The 23,906-nt window shown below is 45.3% G+C and overlaps 1 protein-coding gene across 1 annotated transcript; it reads left to right on the top strand.

The window, feature by feature from the left end:
- Positions 1-41: 41 nt before the first annotated feature.
- On the top strand, positions 42-23,134 carry OGFOD3 (2-oxoglutarate and iron dependent oxygenase domain containing 3). The gene is made up of 10 exons (XM_066200603.1): positions 42-130; positions 494-642; positions 1,018-1,119; positions 5,680-5,755; positions 6,407-6,449; positions 10,890-10,954; positions 11,546-11,602; positions 14,550-14,703; positions 17,553-17,676; positions 21,728-23,134. The coding sequence occupies exons 1-10, from the start codon at positions 42-44 to the stop codon at positions 21,862-21,864; spliced, it is 996 nt and encodes a 331-aa protein (XP_066056700.1). The 3' UTR covers positions 21,865-23,134.
- Positions 23,135-23,906: the final 772 nt, after the last annotated feature.

Genomic DNA, 23,906 nt, shown 5'->3' with positions numbered 1-23,906 from the left:
CGAGGCGCGCCGAGCGCATCGCTGGAGGCGGAGGAGGCGCGATGGCTCCGCAGCGGCGGGCGCTGCCCCGCGGCCCCGACAGCGCCGGGCCGGGGCCGGGGCCGGGCCGCGGGGGCCGCCGGCACAGCAGGTACCGGCGCGGGGCCCTGCCCGTCACCCCCTGCCCGCTGTCCCGGGGGCGGCGGCGCCCAGGCCGGCGGCGCTGCGCCTCCTCGGGGAGCGCCGGTGGGGCGGCGGAGGCGCGGCGCTGGGCCCGGGAGCGGGAGGGAAACGCGGGCGTTCGTGTTTGTAACGCGGGTGCTGTGCTCCAGAGCAGGGCCCGCGGGGTGAGGGCCCGGGAGGGTCCCCCGGGTGTTCGTGTTCGTGTTTGTAACGCGGGTTTTGTGCTCCGGAGCAGGGGCCCGCGGGGTGAGGGCCCGGGGCTCGGGGTATCGGTCCCGCCCCGCTCGCACCGTCCCTCGCTCACGGGGCCCGTGCTGTGCTCCCTCCGCAGCGCCAGGAAAGGCAGATTGCAGCAGGATCCCCGGGGAAGGTGGCTGAAGGCAGCGATCCTCCTCCTCTCCGCCGCGGCCGGCGGCGGCCTCGTGCTCTGGAGCCGCCTCCGCACCCAGGATGGGATCCCCGAGGGTGGGATCCCTGCAGGTGGGGTCCCTGCAGGTGGGGTCAGCGAGGGTGGGATCCCCGAGGGTGGGATCCCTGCAGGTGGGGTCACCGAGGGTGGGGTCCCTGCAGGTGGGGTCCCTGCAGGTGGGGTCAGCGAGGGTGGGATCCCTGCAGGTGGGATCCCCGAGGGTGGGATCCCTGCAGGTGGGATCCCCGAGGGTGGAGTCCCTGCAGGTGGGGTCACCGAGGGTGGGATCCCTGCAGGTGGGGTCACCGAGGGTGGGATCCCTGCAGGTGGGGTCAGCGAGGGTGGAGTCCCTGCAGGTGGGGTCAGCGAGGGTGGGGTCCCTGCAGGTGGGATCCCCGAGGGTGGGATCCCTGCAGGTGGGGTCACCGAGGGTGGGGTCCCTGCAGGTGCGGTCACCGAGGTGCTGGCACATCGCAGCGACATTCTGCAGGACAAGTTCGTGGAGATCCCGTGCTCGGGGGACTATGACAGCCACCGACGATTTGCAGGTGAGCGGACGGGGCTGTCCGGGCGGTGGCGGGGCTCCGAGGGCAGAGCCAGCCTGGCTGCTGCCTGGCCGCCAAACTCGGGCTGCAAAACTCCCCAGTTTGCAGCAAACTCGTGCTCACCGTCTCTTGCCTAAAGTCCCAAGGGTTCGTGCTCCTCTGGCCAGCCCAGAGGTTGATTCTGAGAGGTTTTCCTGTCATTCCTCCGGAACTCCCTTCTGAATCTGCTTTGCCAGGGCTCTAGGAGATAAACCTTTTGCTAAGTCTGTTTTTAGTTTCCTCTGGTGCTCTGTTGATTCCTGTAGGAGGTTGGTGAGTGAGTTTGGTGCTGGTCAGTACACACAGGCTGCGGAGTGGAGCTGGTTCAGGACATTGTCTGTGCCACCAGCGTGTGGTGACTGCGCAGGTGCCAGCTTTTGTCGCTCTTGTTCTGAGGTGTGTGCCTGCCAGCAGCTTTGGGGGCTGCCTGCAAAGCACTTTTCTGTCTTTGTGTCTTTCAGCTGAGCCTGTTTTCTGTCAAATTGGTCTCTGTTCCCCCTGGCACTTCTTTCTTCGAAGTGTTGAGGTTGGTTCTTCGAGAGATGTGGAAGATTTTAATCTTCTCTGACAGAGAGCAGTGAGAGTCTGACTTGCAGCTTCCGTGGACGAGCAGCGCTCATGTTCTTTTTCACATTTACAAAGTGTGTTGTGGTGAATGTTTGTAGTTGGTACAGCTGCCAGGAGCAGCTCTGCCCTTGGTTTTTGTCAGTACGTCTGGCTGTGTGTTGACTGATAAGCTGTTGAATCTAAAAAAAAACCGAACAAAAAACTTCTGAGTCAATTTTTAGCCAAATTAGTGATTGTATCTGCTTCGTGATGGGGCTGAGAAAACACTGACACAAAGCTGCAGGCTGGAAGAAGCTGCCTGTGAGCAGAGGAAGAGCAAAGGTGGTTAAAGGCCTGGAGAATCTCTCCTATAAGGAAAACTTAAGGGTCTCCTTTCCCTGGAGAAGGCTCGGGGAGAGCACATCCCAGTGTTCCAGTGCTTAAAGGGAAGCTACAGAGGACAGAGGCTCTGCCTTTGCAAGGAGCTGCACGGAGAAGGCAAGGCACAGTGGGTGCAGGTTGCATTGGGTAAGGTTTCATCTTGATATAATAAAAATTTACTCAGTCACTGGAAGAACCTCCCCAGGGATGCTGTGCAGGCCCTGTGACTGAGGGTTTCCAGGGTGTGACTGGCCTCTGTGCTAGATAATCTTACCCAGGCTCTCTGGACCACGAAAAGCTGACCCAGATGATCTTTGGAGCTCTTTTCCTACCTGACCTCTTCTGTGATTCTGCAATTTTTAACTGTGCCAGTTCTGATAGAAAGTGTTGGACATATTGCAGCCCCCTGTGTTCTTCAGGTGGCTGGTCCTGGTCTTGTTGGTCAAGAAGACTTGCAACACAAAAGAGAAGTTTATGTGGAGTCTGGGGTCACGTAATCTTTCCTCAGTGCTGCTACTGTGGCATCTTTTTTTTGAGGATTCATCCCAAATGTTATTTAGTCTGAGAAGACTGATGTCAGGAAGCTACCAACAAAAAAACTATCTTGGTAAGGTAATTTTTTTTTTTTTTAACAGAGCACGTGTTCTATTTTGACTTTTCATAGTTACTATAAAGGGAATCTGCTGCTGGCTGTATTTGCTTAGTGCAAGGCCAGAGAAATCTGCAGCTGGTGATTTGGTTATGATTGAACCGGAGCTAAAAGTCTCTGGATTCTGCCACTGCAGTGTTTGCTTACCGAAAGAAACCCCCCAAAGCAACAAAACCTTATTTTTCCCTTCCCTGATTTGCAAGAGCAATTTATTTAAGCTGTGGACTTGCGGTGTGGGCCATCCCTCCAGTTATCCTTTTAATTGTTTTCTTTCTATTTCTTCTCTTTCATTCTATTTTTTTTCACTGTAAGGAAGGCTGGAACTTCAGGGAAGGCAGAAGCTTCAAGCACATCTCTCCAGGAACAGGAATGAACGTGGTTTTTATTTTTGGGGGTGTCACAGGGAGCAAGTGCTGACTGCAGGTCGAGGTCTCGCCTCTTGGCTTTGCGTGGGGAGAATTGACTCGCCTTTCTAATTAGGAGTTTGCTTGGTGCTGCTGCTCAAGTCCTGTGATTGATTTGGGTTTTCAGCAGATGTTGTGACTGTGCTTTCGAGGGTGAGCAACTGTTAATTGGTTAATTAAAGCTGGGCTGTGATAATCTCTGCTCTGGGCTTTTCCCCACCTGAGGGTGGTGATGAGCTGTGGAGGAGTTTTGTGTGTGTCCTGTTTCCCACAGCCCAGCGAGGCAGAAAATGTGGATTATGGATCAGCTCGGCAGCTTTAGCACTTGGGAAATGGGTTTCTGTCACTCCATAGCTCTTCATTCTGTCTTTAGCCTGGTTTGGCACCCACAGCTGCAGGCTCTGTGGCAGGAGGAGGCACATTCCTGTCACCACTCGGTGTCTGATGCTCAGCTGTGAAGTTTCCACAGCTAAAATGAGCTTTTTATTTATGCACCTGCTTCCAGTTTGCTTCAAGTGATTTGGTAGCTGGTGTCAGAGCAGGATTTATTTCCATAGCACTGCCTGTAAACACGCTTCATACCAAATAAAACTGGTTATTTTTCAGAGGCCGAGCATTTTGCAGAAGGTAAGATGCTGTGTGAGCACAGCCTCACCTGCATTGTAAACTCTGTGGGCAGATCTGGGCCATTCCTGCTCTCCTGAGACACAGTTCCCTACTCAAACCTGTTGTGGCCGCTGTGTGTGCTGAGATCTTACTGCTGCGGTGTGTTGGCGTTTTGTGTCAGCGCACAGAGCATCCCTGGTCACTGCCCAGGAGAAGAGTTAAGGTGCTTTTCCAGAGACAAGGCCGGGGGATGTGGAGAGCAGAGATGCCTGGAAAGGTCTGACTCAGACTGCTCTGGGGCTGGCAGCTGTAAATCTTTGCCTGGCTTGGAGAGGGATTGATCCCTGCCCAGGGCAGGGGGTGGAATGAGATGATCTCCAAAGTCCCTTCCAACCAAACTGTTCTAGGATCCTGTGCCTCAGGGGAAAATCTCAACGGAGCTTTTTTCTCCTGTGAGTTCTCTCTGTCTCAGCAGTGAGTGGTTCTTGGCTAAATACCACCATATGGGAGACACAGCTGCAGTTTGGGCACTTGGTCCTTCGTGTTACATTCTGGGTTTTGTGCTGAATGGGAGCCAAGGGCAGTACTTGTGGTTTTACATGTTTTGGTGTGTTCCTCCTTCACCGTGGTTTACCTGACAGCCAAAGCTGATGGTGCCTTGTCAGATAAAGGGATGGTTTTGTGTCTGTTGGGCACAAATCTGTGGAAGCTTGCAGGTGCTTGCAGTATTAATCTGAATTTCTGCTGAGATTCTCCAGGTACGCCTTTGACACTTCCTTGCTCACGTGTGCCGTGGTCTCTGAGACTGAGAGAACACTTTCCTTACTGCTGAAATCGTTTTCAAGCAGACCGTTCTGATTTTTCCTCAGCATTCACCCAGTGTTTGTGCTGTACTGTTGCTCCCTGACTGACTTCATGCTGGACTGTATTTTTCTGCTTGCTGGAGTTTTTTCTCCATTTGGGAAAGCTTTTGCTGTTGCTTTCAGAACACCTCCTGCTTCCAGTACTCTTTGCCAGGTCTCTGTCAGAGACCCCAGACATTTAACAATTGTTTGAGGTAACCCTGTAGTTTTGGCAAGCCTGGACTCTCCAGCTCTGGCTTTTCCAAAAGGGTAAGAGCTGTGCTGATGTTTACAGCTGGAAAAGGAACACATCTCATCTGAAATCAGAAATCTTTGCAGAACATTGTAGAAAGGAAGCTCTCAATGGCCAGGTTTGTCCTGGAGTGTGAAATTTCTCCTTGGACTGTGCTCCTCCCTAGCTCTTCTCTACTTGAACATCAGCTTTCCCTTGCAGCCCACCTGAGACACAGCTGGGGTACATCCAGTAACAGGAAATGGAAATTCCTACAAAGTTCCTGGCAAAACTTCTCCTGTCAGCCTGGTCATTATTATGATTTACTTTTGATCAGAGCAGACGGATGCTTTTGTCCTCCATGGGTGAACTGATGGATTTCTTTCCAGGAATTTTGTGTTCTGATGAACAAATAGTTCTTGAAGTGACAGTTCAGGAGCACTGAGTGTGTTGGCAGGTGTCAGAAAACCCACTCAGCCCATCTCTCCTGGGGTTTTACATCTGTAAATGGATCTTCCTCAGAGAAGTGCCAAATGGAACATCCCCAGGTCTCTGGTGGCTCACCACTGATTTTATTTCTTCTTCTTGCCTGAAGATTGTTGTCAACCAGACTTAGAAGAACTTTCATATATTCTTCACCTGGAACTCTTGCTGCTGACTTGTTATTCCCAGGAGCTTTTAAAATTTAATGTTAGATTTCTCAGCAGTGAATTTTAGGGGACTTCTTTAATCTTTTATATCCGAGCTGTGTGCTTCAAGAGTGACTTCAAGAGAGACTTTTTTTGCAAAGTCTCATTTGAAAACCTGCCCTTCAGGTGGTTGAAGTGGTTTCAAGGGGTTCTTTTCCTCCTCTTTGTGTTGCAGGTTGCACTCCTAGGAAGTGTGGAAGAGGTGTGACAGATGCTGTAGTCACAAGGGAAGAAGCTGAAAGAATTCGTAGGTAATTTCTCTTTTAGTTCTGTCTTTTAAAAGTACTGACTTCAATGCCATTGTGCCAGTCTGAGGTGTAGGATGGGTGAGCACGACGGCTTAGACTGATAAAAACACGAAATTTTTGTTACTAAAGCCGTTTTCCATTTTTACTGCAGTGAGGGCAGTTCTTTCACACAGAATCTGCCTGGCTCTGAGGGCCACGAGCACTTCACAGAAAGACAGGAAAATGAATTAAATGAGTTTTAAAGGCTTTTCCCTTGGCATCCTTTTAGCCTTTAAAAGCAGAACAAAACAATGTAAGCCTTATTGCAGCTGTGTCTCTGTCTGGGTAAGCAGCAGCTGCTGCTGACCCTCTAATCCTCTGGGAAGGGACTGGTTTGGGGATGTTTTTGGGATATTTTGGGGATTTGTGGACGGGAGCTGCGAGCTCAGAAATGTTCTGCAACACAAATACTTTATGTTCATTACAGGCTGGAAAGTTCAGTTCCAAATAAGTGGGTGCTGCCATTAACTCACTTATATATAAGTTACATATATATATAACTTATAGGGTTATAGCTGATGCATCAGACAGCACTCTCTGAGGAGTTCCATGTTGTAAATAAGAACATAGTAATCAGCCTTCAGTTCTCATCTGAGATTATTGTTTTGCCTGCAGAATAGCAGAGAGGGGACTGTCCTTGGGAGGATCTGATGGAGGGGTGAGCAGTGTCCTGTTATTTTCTACGTTCTTTTACTGCCAAGGCAAGATTATAAATGCATTTTTTGGGGGCTGAGGTGAGGAGATTGAGATTTTTTTTCTCTTCTGTTCAGACTTGGAAAGAAATTAATTTGGAAAGTTATTTCCCATTAATACTTTTGCAAGCACTGTAACTCCTGACTTCTGCAATACAGTTGCCATTTCCTTGTATTTAATTATTTCTAGCATCTCTCTTGAACTGATTTTGTCTTCATCTGGAAACAGTTGCTGGAGCAGAACTGCAAAAGTTTGTCTTCTGAAAGTAAATTACAGTGGTTCACAGCATCGTGTGAAGATTGGTTTTGTGTAGTGACAAAAAAAAAATATCATGTAATGTCTTAAGTAGACCTTGGAATAACATTCTTTAAATTGAAAGAATCCCACTTCTCTTTGACAAGCACATTTATTTTAATTTCTTTCCCCCGTCTTTGTTCTCAGCATGTTTCTGTGTGTGAACAGGAACTGTTTCTTGACTGTTTGTAAACACAGCCACTTCTTCAGGCCTCTGCTGAATTAGGGCATATATTAGCAAAAAAAGAAGGATTTCAGTGGTAAAAAAACAGAATTTATTGTCCTTGTGATAGCTGAGAAAGATCTGCAAAAAACACAAACTGAAAAATTTAAGCAGTTCTGCCCATCTCAAGGTGTTTAAAAGATTTAACATTCTGTGTTCAGTTCTGTTGGGATCCCCTGGATTTTATTTATTTTTTTTTTCCCAGTTCTGTGGTTGCATCATTTTCCACTTTCCCTGCATTGCTCTGCCTTCTGGGACCCCCAGTGTGGCTCCTGGGGCTGTCACCTGGCTTTGCCTTCCTCTGCTCTTGGGACCTTTGTGGGACGTTTCATTCCACTCCCACTAAGAGGGACTGGGATGGCAAGGTGGAACACACAGAGCTTGGATCTGCCCACAGGCCACAGCTGGGCAGGGGTGCTCTGCTGGCTTAGCTGGACAACAAACCAGTGACAGGCAAATATAAATCCATCATCTCGTTATTTTGGAAGCTTCATTGTGCCTTTTTTTTTTTTTTTTAAGGGGGAGGGAAATGAGGGAGAGGGGAAGAGGCTTCTCTCTTGCTGCAATAGAAGAAATCTGTTAGAAACCTGATGTGCACGGAGAGGCCTGGGCTCTGAGGCAAGCCTTCTCACATGTCTCATCATCTGTAGATGTGAGGAAGTTCTTGTGTGCTCCTAATCCTTAGGGAGAGGTTCAAGAAGAAAGCGTAATGTTGTACTGAGCACTTCAGCAGAATAATGGATAAAAACTGGAAGATGTTAGAAACAAGAGCTGACCAGTGGTTCTGGGACACTGGGATAGGATGGTTTGGGTTGGGAGGGACCTTAAAGATCATCCAGGGACACCTTCCATTATCCCAGGCTGCTCCAAGCCCTGTCCAGCCTGGCCTTGGACACTTCCAGGGATCCAGGGGCAGCCACAGCTGCTCTGGGAGCCTGTGCCGGGGTCTCACCACCCGCACAGGGAAGGATCATATCCAAGAGCAGCCTTTAAATGCACTCTCCTTACCCAGTTTCTTTTATACCTCTTTGTCCTGTCCTGCCTTTTCCCTCTTCCTTTCTTCCATGTTCCCTCTGTGTCACGGTGCAGATCTTTTCCTGGCAGTGCTGTCCTGGCTCTCAGATACCATTGGGTGCTGCTGGGCTTTAGAGGAAACTGTCTTCATTTGAGCCTTTCATCTTTTCCAGTCTCTTACCCACAGAGCATAAAGAATATTTCAGTTACTCCATCCAGTTACGTCTGTGTGCTCCCAAGCTTCCAGCCACTTGCAATGGGTCGGGCTTGTTGCTTTGAATTTCTTTGGCTTTAGAGTGTTTGGATAATTCTGTCCAGTTATGTCTGCTGTAAGACTGATTTTTCCTTTAAAATGCCTCAAAGTTACTGTTGCTGTTCAAATATTTTCAATTCTTACTTCAGCCACTTTGTTCTCTTTGCTATTCAAAATAAAACTGCTACAGGTTTCTGTTGGGATTCAGACTGCATTTTCACTGCCTGGGATTTCCTCTTAACCCCTTTGTAAGCAATATATCTGGGTTTCTTTTTTTTTTTTTTTTTTTTTTGCCTGTCATAGTTGTTAGATTTTGAATTCTCAGAAGTGGATTTGTGTCTGTGTGTCTAGATATTATTTATTAATTTAAAGGTCTAAACTTGCAGTTCGTGACTTTGTCAATTCTCTCCTCCCTTTGTTTGCTGCCCTTCCCTGGAGTACTGGAGCACAGCACCAAAACTTGTTTCCCATTCCATCTTTTTATGTTGAGAAAATCTTGACAAACATCTGAATTACTGACACCTCCCAGGGGTCACATCTCAGTTGTCGTGCTGAGCTGTATTACCTTCCTTTGTAACTTTTCCTGGGTTTATATTTATTTATGCAGACACACACAGAGTGAAGCTAGAGGGGCCAGGGTGATCTTCCGGTCTAACTTCCAGCAGAATCCAGACAGGAATATTTTCTCCACCAGCGAGCTGCTTTCCCTTGTACATCTGTCAATAAAGTTGTTTTCTACTCTGTTCCTTATTCACAGAATGGGAATTGCATTAGTTGTCTTGATATTTGCCTCAGCTTTTTTCTTATTCATATAGATAATGATATTTGCCTTTTCAACCTTCTGTGATTTTGTAATTCTTCCCTCCCTGCTATTTTTCTGCACGTCACCCCTGCTTGTATGAACACGTCAGTCCTGACTCATTCACTCAGGTCTCGTAGGTGCTGCCATCATAGCAAACCTCTGGTATAACGAGACAACTCATTTACTGTTTGTGTTTATTTCAAAGCCCCAGAAAAGAAATCCCTTGGTGAGCCAGGCGGCTGCAGTCTGTCTCCTGCCTTCCAGCAGAGCTGGCAAGACCTCCCTTTGCAGGGGAAAATTAAATTGTTCAGGCCCTGGGAGAAGCAAACAAGCTGTGTGATGCCAAACAGGGGGTTCTGCTGCGGGCCCTGCAGCCCGGGGGTTCTGCAGACTTATCCCTTGTTCTGCTTTCAGCCCTTCCAGCCAAAACCTGAAGTCCTCAAAATGCTGCCTTTCCCTATGCAGAATCCTTGTCCTGTCTCATACCTCTGCTGCAGGCTGCAGAGTTCTCTTCTTTCCTTCCTGTTAGTGCATAGGAAACACACACTCAGGGGTGAGTGTGGGATTATTTATTTCCTAACAGTTCTCTGAGGCTTTTGGAGCAGTGGGAAGGGCAGATCTGTAAAGCTCATGCTGTGTCCACTGGAATAACTCCTTACTTTATGTATTTTTCAAGGGATAAATCAGGTTGGTTGTGTAGGTTTATTTTTTAGAAGTTGTTATTATCTCTTGTAATAAGGGTTGTTAGTGAGGTTCCCCTGATTCAGCTCTGGGGGCTCAGAGCAGTTGAGGCTGCAGAGATTTTCTCCGGGACTGTTATGAGTGTGTTCCTCTGTCCCCAGTGCCATTACTGCTGGAATTTTGTTCGAGTGATGCGAATGGTCTGTGGTGCATCAAAACAACGCCAAATTCCAAGATGAGTGCCCAGATATTGTACCTCAGAGATACCAGTACTTCAGTGCCAGTCAGGTTAATTAACTGTTGCTCTTTGATATTTCCAGTGTAAAAGACAAAAATTCTTCTGTTAGTTGTATTTTTCAATACTTCTGAACTGATGCAGAACAAACACGTATTTTGTGGACAGCTAGGGGCATCCAAGAGTGTACTTCGTTCAATTTAGAGAAACATTTTAGAATCCTGAGAGGTAGCTCTCCCTTCTGGCAAATCTGAATTCTAATCTTTGCAGCTTGTTGGGAGCTCAGCAGATGAGTTTGGCTTGAATTGGATGAAGAAATGAATTGAATTTTCCTATGTGGAAAAGCTTTTCACCATGTGCTTTTCTTTTACAACAGCTTAGAAACTGAGGGAAAGAAAGTTTGGCCCTAGTAAGCCTTGGAATTCTAATTGTACTTTTAAAGAGACTTTTCAATGTCTGTATTAAATATGAGAAGTATACAGGATCTCGTGGTGAAGGAGAGGTTTTAATAACAAATTCAGGGCAAGATAAATATTAGTGCTGCTACTCGAGCACATCACAAATTCTGGAAGATGAGTCAGATTTGAAATGTCTTCAAGAAGGGATGCTGGAGCAGAGGGATTTACCCTGAGCCCCTGAGGGGAGGCTCTGGCAATTCCCTGTCAGATCTGAATGTCAGGAATAGCAGTCCTGTGCTTTCTTCATAATCTTTGCAAGGATCTGAGGGAGGTTTGTGGTTGTAAAATAAATGTTAAATTGTGAACCCAAAGGCTGGGTGGAAACTACTTTGACTTGGGAGGCTGTGGAAAGTGAGAGGCAACTCGGGACAATTATTAAAGGTCATAGTTAAACAATGCTAAAACCTTTTCACGCTCATTTTTCCTTCTTCGTTCCCTTTTGCAGGCATCCATTTTGGACTTGCACTCCGGAGCCCTTTCCCTGGGGAAGCATTTTGTGAATCTGTACAGGTAAAATGGGGCTGTGGCTTTCTGCCTCCTGTCCTCCCACCCTTCCCTGCCCACTGCCCTTCCCAGTGTCTCCAGCCCCTGGGCTGGGATTAGTGATGAGAAATTATGGAAGTTGGCTGAATTCACCAGTTTCCATGACCAGTTAAAGAGCTTTCCTGGCATGAAAATGGATCTTTTGTTGAACTGGGCACTATGAAAGCTGCCATTATCTTTATTTTTATGTTCTTGCACCAGTTAATCATAGAATTTTTTCACAGTTGTAGTTTATTTTTCAGCACTGGGAGAAATCAAATAGCCTGAACCCTTAAAAACATGAACCCATGTGCTTATTTCATGGTGTGGGAGGGGATTTTTTTTACTGCCTGAGGAATGCCATTACCAGTTGCAGCATTTCAGTCCTTTAATCTTTTAAACATTTGATCTTCTGGCATTGCTTTTGGACATCATGCTCAAAAGCATTTGTAAGATTTTTATTTCTTGTTGTGTTCTCCCTTTTTGGCTGTGGGTAAAGCACAGGTGGGGGTGAGAAGGTGTCTCGTTGCTCAGTCTGATTCAGCACCTCCTCTTTTAAACTGTTGTTTAATTTTTCAGGTACTTTGGGGACAAAATTCAAGACATCTTCACAGAAGAGGATTTTGCATTATACCGGTAAAGATTTTCAGTCTTTAATTTAATTAACCTGCTGAATGAGCCACAAACCCAGAACTTTTTATGGTTTTGGTTTTGAGCAGGCTGGGAGGGCTTTCCCCTTTGCGTTCATACACTGGATTTTGCAGCTCAGAATAATGATCTCTGAGAATTAAGATGGCTTGAGGGAGAGAAGTAAAAGGACTTTTTGGTGAGTAACAAACAACACTTGAGCTGCATCAGCCACGTCAGGACAGTTTTATGGTGTGAACATCCTCAGGGTGATGCAAACATTAAAAATGGTAAAGCGGGAAGTGGAAGGACTTCAGATAAGTCACGTTCTGGCTGGAGAAGCAGCCAGAGGATGAAATAACTCTATAATGGACCAGCTCTGGCAACTGATGCTCTCAGCTTTCCTGCAGCCCTGCTCATGCACTGTGCAAACACAGCAAACCTAATGAGTTCCATGTGCCTGGGAAGGTGTGTGGCCAAAGTTTGGGAACACGCATTCTTTGTTGACTAGACACAATAATTCTTTGGTCATACATTTCAGTTGGTTTCTCGTAATTTAAAAAGTCCCTGATTTGAGCATTTTAACTCTTTATTTGATATTCTTTTCCTTGCCTGTGTGAAGGAATCTGACCTCCCTCTAGTGGTGGAAGGAATGTTAAGTAGCCAAATGCATTTTTTAGTTTTATTAAAATTGTGATTAATTAATATAATCCTAAAATATTAGTCATGTTAGGCTTATTTCTATTTAGCTTCTGTTTTTAGATGTCATTGTCTTTAGAGGTGAACTTCTTTAAAATGTTTTTACTTCGGATCCCAGTATTGCAAAAATTAGATGATTCCTTGATTATTACTGAAGTTTGCATAAAGAAAATGTATAATTTTTGTTTCACATGAGCAGAAGCATTCAGTTTTTCAATAATTTTCTAACTTTATGCTGTGAGATGAGACAACTGCCAGGGAATGTCAATATTCCATTGGGATTTCGTGCCAGTATAGGGCATGTTTCAGTCTGCTGGATATGAAGCTAATACAAAATATATTATTAAATGCTTCTATTCCTATTAATGGCAGTGCTTTAGCATGGACTGTAATACTTTATGGCCTTAATGAATGATTTTATGCTCTTTCTGGGAGCATTTATATCTTCGTTACTTTCCCTTACCTACCAAGGTCACTTTAAAAATACACTCTTGAGAGAGATAACTGAATGTGATTCATGTCTAAGTATTGCTGATTGCCACAATAACCTGAATCTGAGAAGGCATCCTGAGCCAGGGGGCTGATTTCTAAACTATCTCTGTCAAAATTACATTGCTTCAGACTCAATTATGGTTTCTAGGCCGATACTTCAACCACCATCTGCCAAGCACGTTGCAGCAATCCCTCTTGTTCCACATAATAAATGAAACGTTTATCCAGAAGGGAGACCTTTAATCAGGACGCTTGGTGGAAGGGATGAGTTGAGCAGAAAACAGAACCATCAGAGATTTATTGCCAAAACCTTACAGCTTAGGAGGGCAGAGACGGAGGAGGAGCTGTGAGTTTGCTCTCTGCCTGTGTCTGTTCTGTGTGTGATTGCTGTTAAAGCTCCCTGGCTGCAGGAGGCCTTTGCTTTGTCAGCTCCCTGAGACAGTGCTGACAAGTGGAATAATCAGGAAGTTGTGTGGGATTGAGCTTTGAGTGTTCCTGTCACCATGACTGAATCACACTTTGCAGTGGCTCCTAACTGCGTTTTTTGTGTTGGTCTGGCAGAGCCTGTGTCTCACAGAAACTCTTCAGTGGCACTTTTAGCTCTCTGCTGCTACATTAAGCTGGCAGCTTTGCAAGCTAGTGAACTTCCTTTCCCTCAAGTTGTGTGTTCCAGCTACTTCGTTGGCTTTTTAAAATTTTCTTCCTCGTCACCCTAACTCCAAACCCAGATTCTGTTTTTACAAAACGTGGTGATCGTGTGCTCCTTTCCGGGAGCTCTGGGCTGCCTTTCCCTGAGTCTGACGTGAACGTTTTGATATTTTCCAGTGGCTCAGTGCAAGTGGACAAGGGGCTGCTGCTGACAGGTGTGGGGGGAGCATTAATTTGGTGCTGATGCTGTTGACTGGATGCTGCTCCTGGGCATTTATTGCACCTGCAGGGCTCTGTTATTGCATCTGCTCCGAGCCAGGCTACACCTCGACAGTCTGAATGAGACAAGAAGTACTTTCTTTGTAGCCATAGTCCAGCAGAACTCTCCCAACAGTTCTGAAGAGCCAGTGGGCCAGGAGCAATGAGGGAAGGGAGGCTCCTGCTGCTTCTGAAGGAACGTGGCTCTCCCAGTTTTGGGCTCATTCATTCCTTTCTTGAGTGCACCTTCTGAGATGAAATTTGGCTTCTCTCGTCACTTGGTTTGCTCATGAAGGACAGTGTTTTTGTCCCTGTATATTTTGCCAGCAGGCTGTGTTTGGAACAGCAGGGCAGGGAATGGAATGAGAAACCTGCAGTTGTGATATCGATAAATGTTGAAATGGCCTGGCCAGCAGAACACACACTGGACAGGGGAGTTTTTCTGGGCTAAAAAGTGACCTTATTCTACTTTTCAAACCCAGCTATTTGCTGTATTTGGCTTGTTGAGTAGGGCTGTGCATCCTGTTTGGTTTGTAAAACACACATTCTGCCCAAAGCCATCACACATCAGTGTCCACGAGGAGTGAAGCTTTAACAGAGCCTTATAAACACCCCACAGCAAACATTAATAGAAAGCTTTTAAAAGTGGAAGGTGAATCAGGCTGAAAGAAGAGGGAGGGCTCCTTGCAGAGCAGGACAGCTGCTTTCCCCCCTCCTTTTCCCCCTCTTTTCCCCCTCTTTCTTTTCTCAAGGCTAAAACAGATACGTGTGTGTGTTCCCATGTTTCTCAGCTGAGGCAGAAGCAGCAGGAGGGAGCTGTCCCTGACTGAGCCCTGTGTGCTGTGTGTGTTCTCTGCAGGGATGTGAGGCAGAGGATTCAGCAGAGGATTGCTCAGGTGTTTGGTATCAGCTCTTCTGCCATGTACCTGACCAAGCCAACCTTCTTCTCCAGGATGAACAGCACAGGAGCCAAGACAACACACGATGAGTACTGGCACCCACACGTGGACAAGGTGAGGACGAGGCTGAGATGGGATGCAAACATCTCCTGTTATTACTGTTAGATCACCTTGACATCATTTTGCATTAAACAATCCATCCGACAGGTTTGAAAACTGGTGCTTCAGGGGATGAACCTAACGGGAGACGAGTGAGTTTTAGAAACATAGGCCGTTACATGCCGTTCAATTTTATTTTCTCTAAGTTAGTCTTGCTAGAATTAGTAAACTGTGAGAATGACTACTCAGGAATCTCTTTTGTCAGAAACATGGATTAAAATGACCTGAATTGCTCTCACTGTTTCACAGTGGTCAGTTGCTCACCGTTGTTATTGATCTAAGGCTCTTCATAAAGGCTTAATAGTTGTATTTCAGCTATATGTGAATTAAAGCTTTTTGTGTTTCAGTGGGGATGTGGTACCTGCTACCCTCTTTTAACTGCAGTCTTATCTCTAGGCCTATAGCTTAATACTTGTCATTTTTCAATGGATGTAAGTGATTTGGTATTAAGTTTATTTCTGAATTTCACTGAGTTCAAACATTCTGTGCAGAACAGCAGAATGCAAACAATGGAAGAAGCAAGGGGAAAAAAAAACCCACAACATGAAAAACAACCCCAAACAAGCAAAAAACCAAGCATTTCTAATTGCATAGAAATGTGTCTCAAGAAAAAAAAAACCCACTGCAAAATGGGGCTGGCTAATTCTGGCAATTAGTTCTATTTATAACAATAGCCTTTAAAGAAGTGTCGTATAAACATCATTATGAGCATCTACCATGAAATGTTATCTGTGTTTGACTTTTTGGATAAGGAGTGTTCAAAAAGAGCACGCTACCCATGTGCCATAGCAGGCTGAATGGAAGTATCTGCATTTTTTTCTCGAGTTGTTTACAAGGAGCTGTAGAAATTTGATTTGCAGCTGTGTGGCTTTTCATGACAGCTTTTCTCACCTAGTTTGATCTTTTGGTGCAATTATTCATCTGTCTGGTACTGGAAATCATTACCAGGGTAACAAATATATTTGATGTACATGGGGGGGGTGCTTCTAGCATTTTAAATTAACTGAGTATAATTTGATGCTTACATTACACAGTGTTGTATTTCTCAGGCCTGGCTGCTTCTGAGAGTGAGTAATGAATAAGGACAGGAAGAGAAAAGTCATTTTCCCTTGCACACTTCATTCCCCAAATGAGTCACCTCCAGAAATCAGTTGTGCTTGGTTAGGCTGAAAGGGTTGGTAGTCAGCTCTTGGAAGTTTAGAATTGGTAAAACCACCTTCGAGAGGAGGGAGAGTGCACCGAGGGAGCAAAGATTGCTGCTGCACTGAAGAGTTGATGCAAACAATTCTAATGCATTGAACTTGCAAGTGTGAGTTGAACAAACTTCTCCACCGGCTGGAGACTTCCTCTAAATTGACTGGAAGGTTTTATCAGCAAGTCAGTGAAGTGGAAAATAGCTTTGCAAAGGTGATTTGCATGAGAAGGGCTGTAGAGTGGCTGGTTTGAGGGGCTGCACTAGCACTTGCTCGTTAATTCCCATTTATTGTCTTGTATTGCTACCAGGGTTTGGGAAAATACGGGCAGAAGGGGATCACTGTAATATTTCTCTCATTTTTTGTCATTCACACCATGTAGGGCAGCACATCGCCAGATTTGGCTTTTTTTCCTCTCAGCCCTTATGGTCAAAATAATAACAGGAGTATGAATGGAAATGTCTTCCTATTCCATCTGCTGTTCTGTTCTCTCTGGTCCTGCCCTTACAGAAAAATGTGTACAACTGCTCCTGAGCCAAAATCCAGCTGGCACTAATGAGCATAACTTGAAACATGACTGAAAATATTTAGAAAACTTTCTAAGTTTGGAAGTAGCACTTACCTCTAGCGGTCACCAGGTCAGTGAAAACACTCTGCAAATTCTGTGTGTTTATACAGTACTGCTGTGCTGCACATTTCGCTGTCTGACAGTGTCATGCTGAACTCCTGAGTTGTGATACACAAAGAAATCGGAGAACACAGACATTGATTTCAAGTATTTTTTAAAATTGCTGGTGACAGGTAGATACGAAAGGAAATACTTCCAGAATCATCTAAACTCAAGTGTTAAATATTTAGACAGCTTCACTCTGAGCATTAATATGTAGTGATTTTTTTTTCCTCCAACTTCAGCATATGGTATCAACCAAAAATAATGCTTTAAAAGGAAGGAAAAAATCACCTTGTTATACTTAAAAGTGGGGTGTTTGGTCTGCAGGCTGAGAAGAAGCAGGGACTTCCAAAGTTCAGTTTGAAGGGTTTTAAACAAAACCTGTGTGGAAAAGAGTAGAAGCTCCTTCAAAAAATGTGTGTTTGCTTGGAAGTTCTGATTTACTGTTAGCATGAATCTCCTGTGGGATAGCTGGTGAAAGAATAGAATTGAGCTATCCAGAAACTTTAATGGTAATGGGTGGAAATCATTAGTCAAGGGTTGTTCTTCGGTTTATTAACCTCCTGGTGCAATTTTATCATGGAATAGTATAAACCCTGTCTTTTGGATGCAATGCACTTCTGACACTGTGTTGTTTTTTTTGCTCTCGGATGATAGAAATCAATAGGAGCACTTCTCTAATTATGGAAAGTGTAACAATAGAAATAATTAACGTGGCATGCTAGTCTTGTGGTGTGTGTGTGTAAACACAAGAGAACAGACTAATAAACATAGACAATTCCTAGCAAGTGGTCCTCCTGGTTTTCAAAGACCCCGTTATTAAATACATGAAAAACCGAAAATTGGAGAAACCCACCAGATCCATCTGCTCAATTAGCTGTGCTCTGCAGAGATAAGATGAAGAATTGGGTAATTTGGGGTAATTTTGGCTTCCCCCACAGGTGACTTATGGCTCTTTTGACTACACTTCTCTGCTCTACCTCTCTGACTACGCGGAAGACTTCGGGGGCGGACGGTTCGTGTTCATGGATGCAGATTCCAACAAGACAGTGGAGCCCCGAGCAGGTATGAGCCCCGGCTGGCTGCAGGGAGCTGGGACTGTGTCTTGTGTCAGCAGGAATAACCTGGGGTCTCAGTTTCTTACCTTCTATCCGTTGTTTTAGAGCCGGGATTAACACACGGGAGCTGCAGCTTTGTGTTCAGATTCGGTGTTTATTCATTCTTGTCCATAGCACAGTCTCATGAGTCATGAGTCCTAGCTAACAAGGTAGAAAATGAAGGTGTCTCTAACTCTTTCCAAGGACTTTAAAGCATAAACTATCAAATAATGAGATGACACCTATAATCTTTATACTTTTAACCCAATAATGACCACCCAAGGTCCTCAGTGTGGACCTTTTTCACCCAATTAGAAAAAAACACCCAAAAAACAAGAAGAAGAAGGTGAAGAAGAAGGACTTAGGCAATGCCCTAAATCCTCCATATTGCTTCACATACATTGCTATATACTAAAACCCTAAATTCTAAGTTTTTCCCCCTGTGAGATCACACAATTCAAACTCCACACCCACAACCCCAGTGCTGTCACTCAATTTTGGAAGCCTGTTCCATGGCCTCAGGTCAAATGTAGTGCTTGCTTTTGAGGGTCAGTGCCTTTTAGAACAGAAAGCCTAAAACTCTCAGTTTCCAGATTTCCAGCAGTGGGGTAGTGTAGCGTTCTGTGCTCAGGCTGATGACATCAAAAGTAAAGATTAAGACAGGTTGAAATGCAGCCAGAGTTTGTAATATCTGGTGTTAAGCCACAAAAAGTGACTTTCCTGGAAGCTGCAGGGCTTAGAAGAGGTGACGAGTCCTGACAGCTTAGCAGGTCACTGTGCAGCAGGAGCTGAGCTAACTCACTGCAGCAAATCCAAATCAAAGCAATTTATTTTACACTGGCCTGAAATTCTTTTGCTGCTCAAGGTGGGGCTTGATACCCTGTAATGGCTGAGGGCTGGGTGTGAAGGTGATTGATTGCCTCAGCTCTGCTGACCTGCTGGAGCATGATGGACTGTGATTACCTGGGTATAAATCCATCCCTGCTTCCAGGAAGTCTGGCAGGGATGAACCCTCTGATGGCTGTCAGTTATAAATAAATAAAAAGCCTTTAAGGCTGGTTGAGGTTTTTCTAATATGTGGATAATTTGAAACTAGAATTACTCTGGGGCTGCCTAGAGAGGAGCTCAGCCTCAGCTCATCTGTCTGGCAGGTGAGTGCTGAGCTTCCGGCAGTGTTACCTTTCATAATGCGAGATCAACCACACCGCTGCAGGGAAAAAAAAAATAAAAGGACTACTTTATATTCCTGCTGTGTTCTGTCTTTTTTTTTTCCAAGAAAGAAAAGATGGAAATTTACTCATTTAAAGAGCCTCAGTAATTGTCTGCTGACAGTTGTTACCCCAAGCAGAACTGACTTCAGACCATTGCTGCCTGCAAATTGGGGTGGCTGTTTTTTGACTTGTGCATCATAGTGATCCACTCACCTGCAGTGATGCTGGTTTACATAAACTCTGAGATTTCCTGCGTTCTGGGTTTGCTATCAAGAATTGTGTGTTTGATTATTTTGTCTTTTACGATTGGAAGTAAACCCTAAATTGAAAGCTTCATCTTTTGCATACTGCTGCTGCCAGGATTTTGAAAGAGAACACATGAAACTATTTTATTTCCAGATGCGATTCTAAGATTACCAGATCTTTATAGCTGTAGAAATCTGAGTTCCAGGTATGTGAGGAGAGCTGTCGCCTCAGTGCAGGGGCTCTCAGCCTGGCTGCAGTGTGCAACGTGCCCCTGACTTAATTTCCAAAAGTCTGTAACTGTGAAATTGCTTTTATTCAGCCCCATCTACTCGTTTTCAGGTTTTCTGCTTCAAGGTCTTTGCTCTTGATGTCGTTTCGGGGGAAGAAGGGGTAGCTGATGAAATACAGGGTTTTCTTTTTGGCCCTTCCCTTTGCCAGAGGGTAGTGTGGGCAGTGTGTGCCACAGGACGCCCCTCCTGAAACAAAACAATGCACAACCCCTAAGGAATAGCACAAATGTCCTTCATGGACACAGGAGGAAATTAATTACTCTTTCTAACACATCTCTGTGTTAGCACAGTTGTCAGGGCTCCTGTGATTGTGCCACAATCACCACTGACATCCTGTGAGCAAAGCAGAAATGCTGGAGGAGTGAAGCACAATGTGAAGGCATTTGCACTTATTTTTCCTCTTGCTGATAAAAAGTTTTGTGAAGGAATGACTCCAGGCTGTTTCCTGTTGCTGGTACAAGCTAATGTATTTTTCATATTCATAATGTTCCTCTGCAGTGGTTTTTTCTCTCCTTCTGTCTTTTTGGCTTTTGTTTGTTTTGTTTTACGCTGCTTTTGATCGTTTTTGCTATCTTGTCACTCCAGCTCAACTTTTAAAACCACATGTTGATGAGCTTTCGTGCTTCTCCTTTTGGAGCTCCAGGCTTTTTTAGGGATGACTGTCGTAATCACTGGTTCAGTTTTCAGGCTTGACAGCTAATTTACTTTTCTGTATTGCTAATGCCACTGCAGTGCTAAAACCTGGCACTTGTCTCACGCTTAGCCTGCATTTTTAGGGACCTGATATGAGCAGGTTTCTTTTCCTGTGAGCAGCAATTTGTTCAAGTGTCAGTGGGGAGCAGAAAGGCTTCGTTAATGATGCAGCAGGACAGAAAAGCAGTAATTGGAAGTACAAGAAAAAGCAATTAAACCGTTGTGGGATGTCCTGTGTTTGAACGTGCCGCCTGGGCAAGTCCCACTGCTGCTGCAGGTGAATTTGCAGCACTCTAGTGGTGAGGATCGGTGTCAGCCAGGCAGCTGGGGACAGGGAGAACTGTTCTGCCAGGAGTGGAGCCCAAATTAAAATGCTTTTCACTTCCCTCAGTGCATATCACTTGCAGATTACCTAAGAAGTCTCTGAGTCCTGGCTCTCACACAGCTGACAGAATGCCTCTCTAATTTGCAGGATGATCTTTAACATCCCCTAGTTTGGTTGTTAGCAAACATTAGCTTTAAGAAGGAATTAGAATTCATTAACCTTGAGGCTCTTGAGATTATTTTTTTTTTAACAGTAATGAAAAAATCAGCACCAGTTCAAGTGTACAGACCTTTGGCTGATTCATAACCAGACGTGGCACGAAGGAACACATCTTTCTTGTGCTCTGACGGGCTCCAGAAGTGAATATGTGTCTTTTGACTTCAGTCAGGACCTCTCTCTGCCACAAGAAACTCACTGTACCGTGAGGAAGAAAATTCTCAGTGCCAAGGGAAATACGACTTTGAAAAGAAGACTTTTATTTTTAATTTTTTTTTTTGTGACAAAGAAACAGATCTAAAGGAGTATCTGATCCTTTTAAACATATATGGAAATTCTGTTCCCAAAATCGCCATACTGGGATTTTTTTTCCACCCCTTGCACCAGGGTTGGCTCTGTTTGAGAGACTGTAAGAGACAGAGCAACATTTTGAATGAGGGCCTTCAAAACGAAGCCCTTTCAATATTAACTCTTTTTTGCTGGTCTGAGACAAGTTTTAGTAATCTGCAAGACATCCAGGAGGAGTAAGAATAAATGGCAAACATCAAGGTTTTCCCTTCAGTCAAAAAACTGATAGACTTTCTGCTGCTTTCTGCCACAGCTGCTTGTAAACCTGCTGAGGTTTTGTCACTGAAGGCTTTTTGCCGCCTCTGTGCTGCTTCCTCCTTCTTTGATCTAAAATTAGAGCCAGGACTAGAAGGGGAGCAGGGAGGAAATCGGTGCCCTTTGCTGACACTCACTAGAGTTGGGCTTTTTTGTTTTTAATTGAGGCGACTAAGAACTGGCTTCCATGTGCTTGGCTTCCCCCTGCCTTTTCTAAACTAGCTCTGGTGGGATTACATCTCCAGCGTGGTGGCACAAAGGATGAATGTGTGTTTTAAGGAGTAAAAAGCTGTCAGAGTGCGGTGTGAGCTCGTGGCAGTTTGTCTGTGATCACCTGTGGGCTCTCAGGTCAGCGGGCAGCAGCTGAGCTGTGGAGGGAGAGCTGCAGCTGGGTGCCAAACTCCACGCCTGGGTTAAAACCCTTTGTCTTTGCAGGCCGGGTGTCGTTTTTCACCTCCGGATCAGAGAACCTGCACCGGGTGGAGAAGGTGCAGTGGGGCACTCGCTTTGCCATCACCATCTCCTTCACCTGCGACCCGGAGCACGGCATCACGGACCCGCTGCTGGGCTGACTGCTGGCACCTGCTGCCCCTGGGCTGGCAGCTCCAGTGGAGGGGGAGAAGCCCTGCAGGAGGAGAGGAGAAAGGGAGATTCCATCCCTTGTAACCTCACGTGCAGTCAGAGCTGCCCGGCTGTGGGAACACGCTGGCACACGCTTGGTTTTCGCGTCTCCTTTTCCGCGAACGCTGCGGATGGTGGCGTCAGGAGCATCTGAATGCACTCCGAACATGGGTTGTCTTCGTGTGCCAAAGGGACAGGCTGCAAAGAAGACACAATGGGCTCCACAAAGAAGAGAAAGTGGGCTCTTCATTTTTTTAATATTTAAAAAAAAAAAATCTTCAGTTTGAAAGATACAAACAATCTTTTGGGCCATGCCTCGGTCTGACTCCCCTGGCTGCTCAGTTACCTGCTCAGTTCTTCAGTCTCTTCAGTTACTGATGTGGTGTCGCTTGAGTAACTGATGAGACTAAAGAATTGAAAGTCTGACCTAAATGAACTGAGCCAGGTGGGTGTTATTCTCTGGAACACACCTTCTGTTGGGAGGGATGATTCTCCTGAGTGTGGGATCAGTGGGGAATACACCTGAGTTTGGCTACTGGGACTTGAACTTTTTTTTAAATTTAATTCCTACTGATTCAATACTCAGGAAGTCCCTCAATAGCTGTTTTTGGACTTCTCTTTTCCAGTTTAGTATGAAGACTTTTTTTTTCTGTTGATAAGGACCACTGGTGTTCCCTGAATATTAAATTGCAGGGGCTTCCAAGAGGAGCTCTGTGCATTGTAACAAACACATGCATGACCTTACAAAATACTTTGGGTTTTTTACTGCAGTCAAAGATGTCTGTGGGTCAGGAGGTTGATAAATAAATGGTAGAAAAACCTAATTTTTTTTCTCAATCAAATTCTGAAGTAACTGTGTTGATTTGATTGTTATTACCTGGATGTATAATTTCTGTGAAACACTGAAAATCTGGGAATGTGCTTTGATTTTTTTTTTTTTTAAATTTTGTGCATATAGTTTGGATTTTATAATGTACCCTTTTACGGAAATAATAAGTACTGGGTGGAATTACACTGCAGATCAATATAAAGAGGAGGGATAAAAGAACACTTGGACTTTTGAGGGCTCTCATTGGGCACACCAGCAAGATTAGTCCTCTGTAATTTCATTTCTTTGTTCTGAAACCTGAAGAAGTCTTCCTTGTCTGTACTAACAAGGGCGAATCGTTAAAGTGGCTGGATGCAAGGGAATAATAAAGTCAGTTGGGTTCCATATTGAAATACGTGTCTTAAAGTCTGTTTATTCCAAGGAATTTGCATTACACCGTGTGAAGGCAGACCAAGATCACCAGCAGCTCTACAGGATTGAACTTGATTCCTGCCATTACCCTGAGATTTAAATACAGGGCTTTTCCCCCCCAAAAATACCTGATAGGAATGTGAACATGAATAGACCCGTGTCTGCTGGTTACTCCTGTCGTGCCAGCTGTGAGTGGCACTGAAAGGAAGTGGCACTTCTGGAGCTGCCCTCTGTCAAATCCTGCTCACCAAACTCATCTCACACCGCGGGGGAGATCTCAGCTCATCTCCTCTTGGCTTTTCATCTTTTGAAGATCCTGTGTCTTGGAATAACTGCTGCCCACGGTGCAGTCTCCTGCTGGGAACTGGTGGACGTTCAGAAATAAAATCAAGCTGGTATTTATTTGTCTTTGGGAGTCTTGAAGCCTCAGTGATCTGGTCAATATGATCACCAAACCTGTCACCTGTAATTCTCTGGGAAATTGTGCACTGCCCATGGTAGGAGAGCTCTTCTTTGGAAAAAAAAAAAGCCAAATATTTTGTATGCTTTAGTGCCACTGAGCTTTTTCTGTTTAGAGCTTCAATCTCCAGCCTACTAGAAGCAATGCCTAGATGTAGGGAGGATTTAAACGGCAAACGAGGAAGCGAAGTGCAATGTTAAAGTTTCTGAAGGTAGCCTCCAGCGGGAAGCAGTGATCGCAGGATGTTCCTGGGGCAGAGTGGAAGTTGAATTCACTGCCTAATAGGAACAAAA

Source organism: Chamaea fasciata, unplaced genomic scaffold (genome assembly GCF_029207755.1).
Source record: "Chamaea fasciata isolate MVZ Bird 193981 ecotype frontalis unplaced genomic scaffold, bChaFas1.0.hap1 SCAF_19, whole genome shotgun sequence".
Taxonomy (NCBI): domain Eukaryota; kingdom Metazoa; phylum Chordata; class Aves; order Passeriformes; family Sylviidae; genus Chamaea; species Chamaea fasciata.
The sequence above is the reverse complement of the archived record's forward strand: the minus strand, read 5'-3'. Positions and strand labels throughout refer to the sequence as shown.

Excerpts from the sequence above, each read along its gene's own strand:
- OGFOD3 (XM_066200603.1), top strand. The coding sequence starts at position 42 with ATGGCTCCGCAGCGGCGGGCGCTGCCCCGCGGCCCCGACAGCGCCGGG. Across the intron at positions 1,120-5,679 it reads CAGCCACCGACGATTTGCAG|GTTGCACTCCTAGGAAGTGT; the intron begins GTGAGCGGACGG and ends TTTGTGTTGCAG. Across the intron at positions 10,955-11,545 it reads CATTTTGTGAATCTGTACAG|GTACTTTGGGGACAAAATTC; the intron begins GTAAAATGGGGC and ends TTAATTTTTCAG.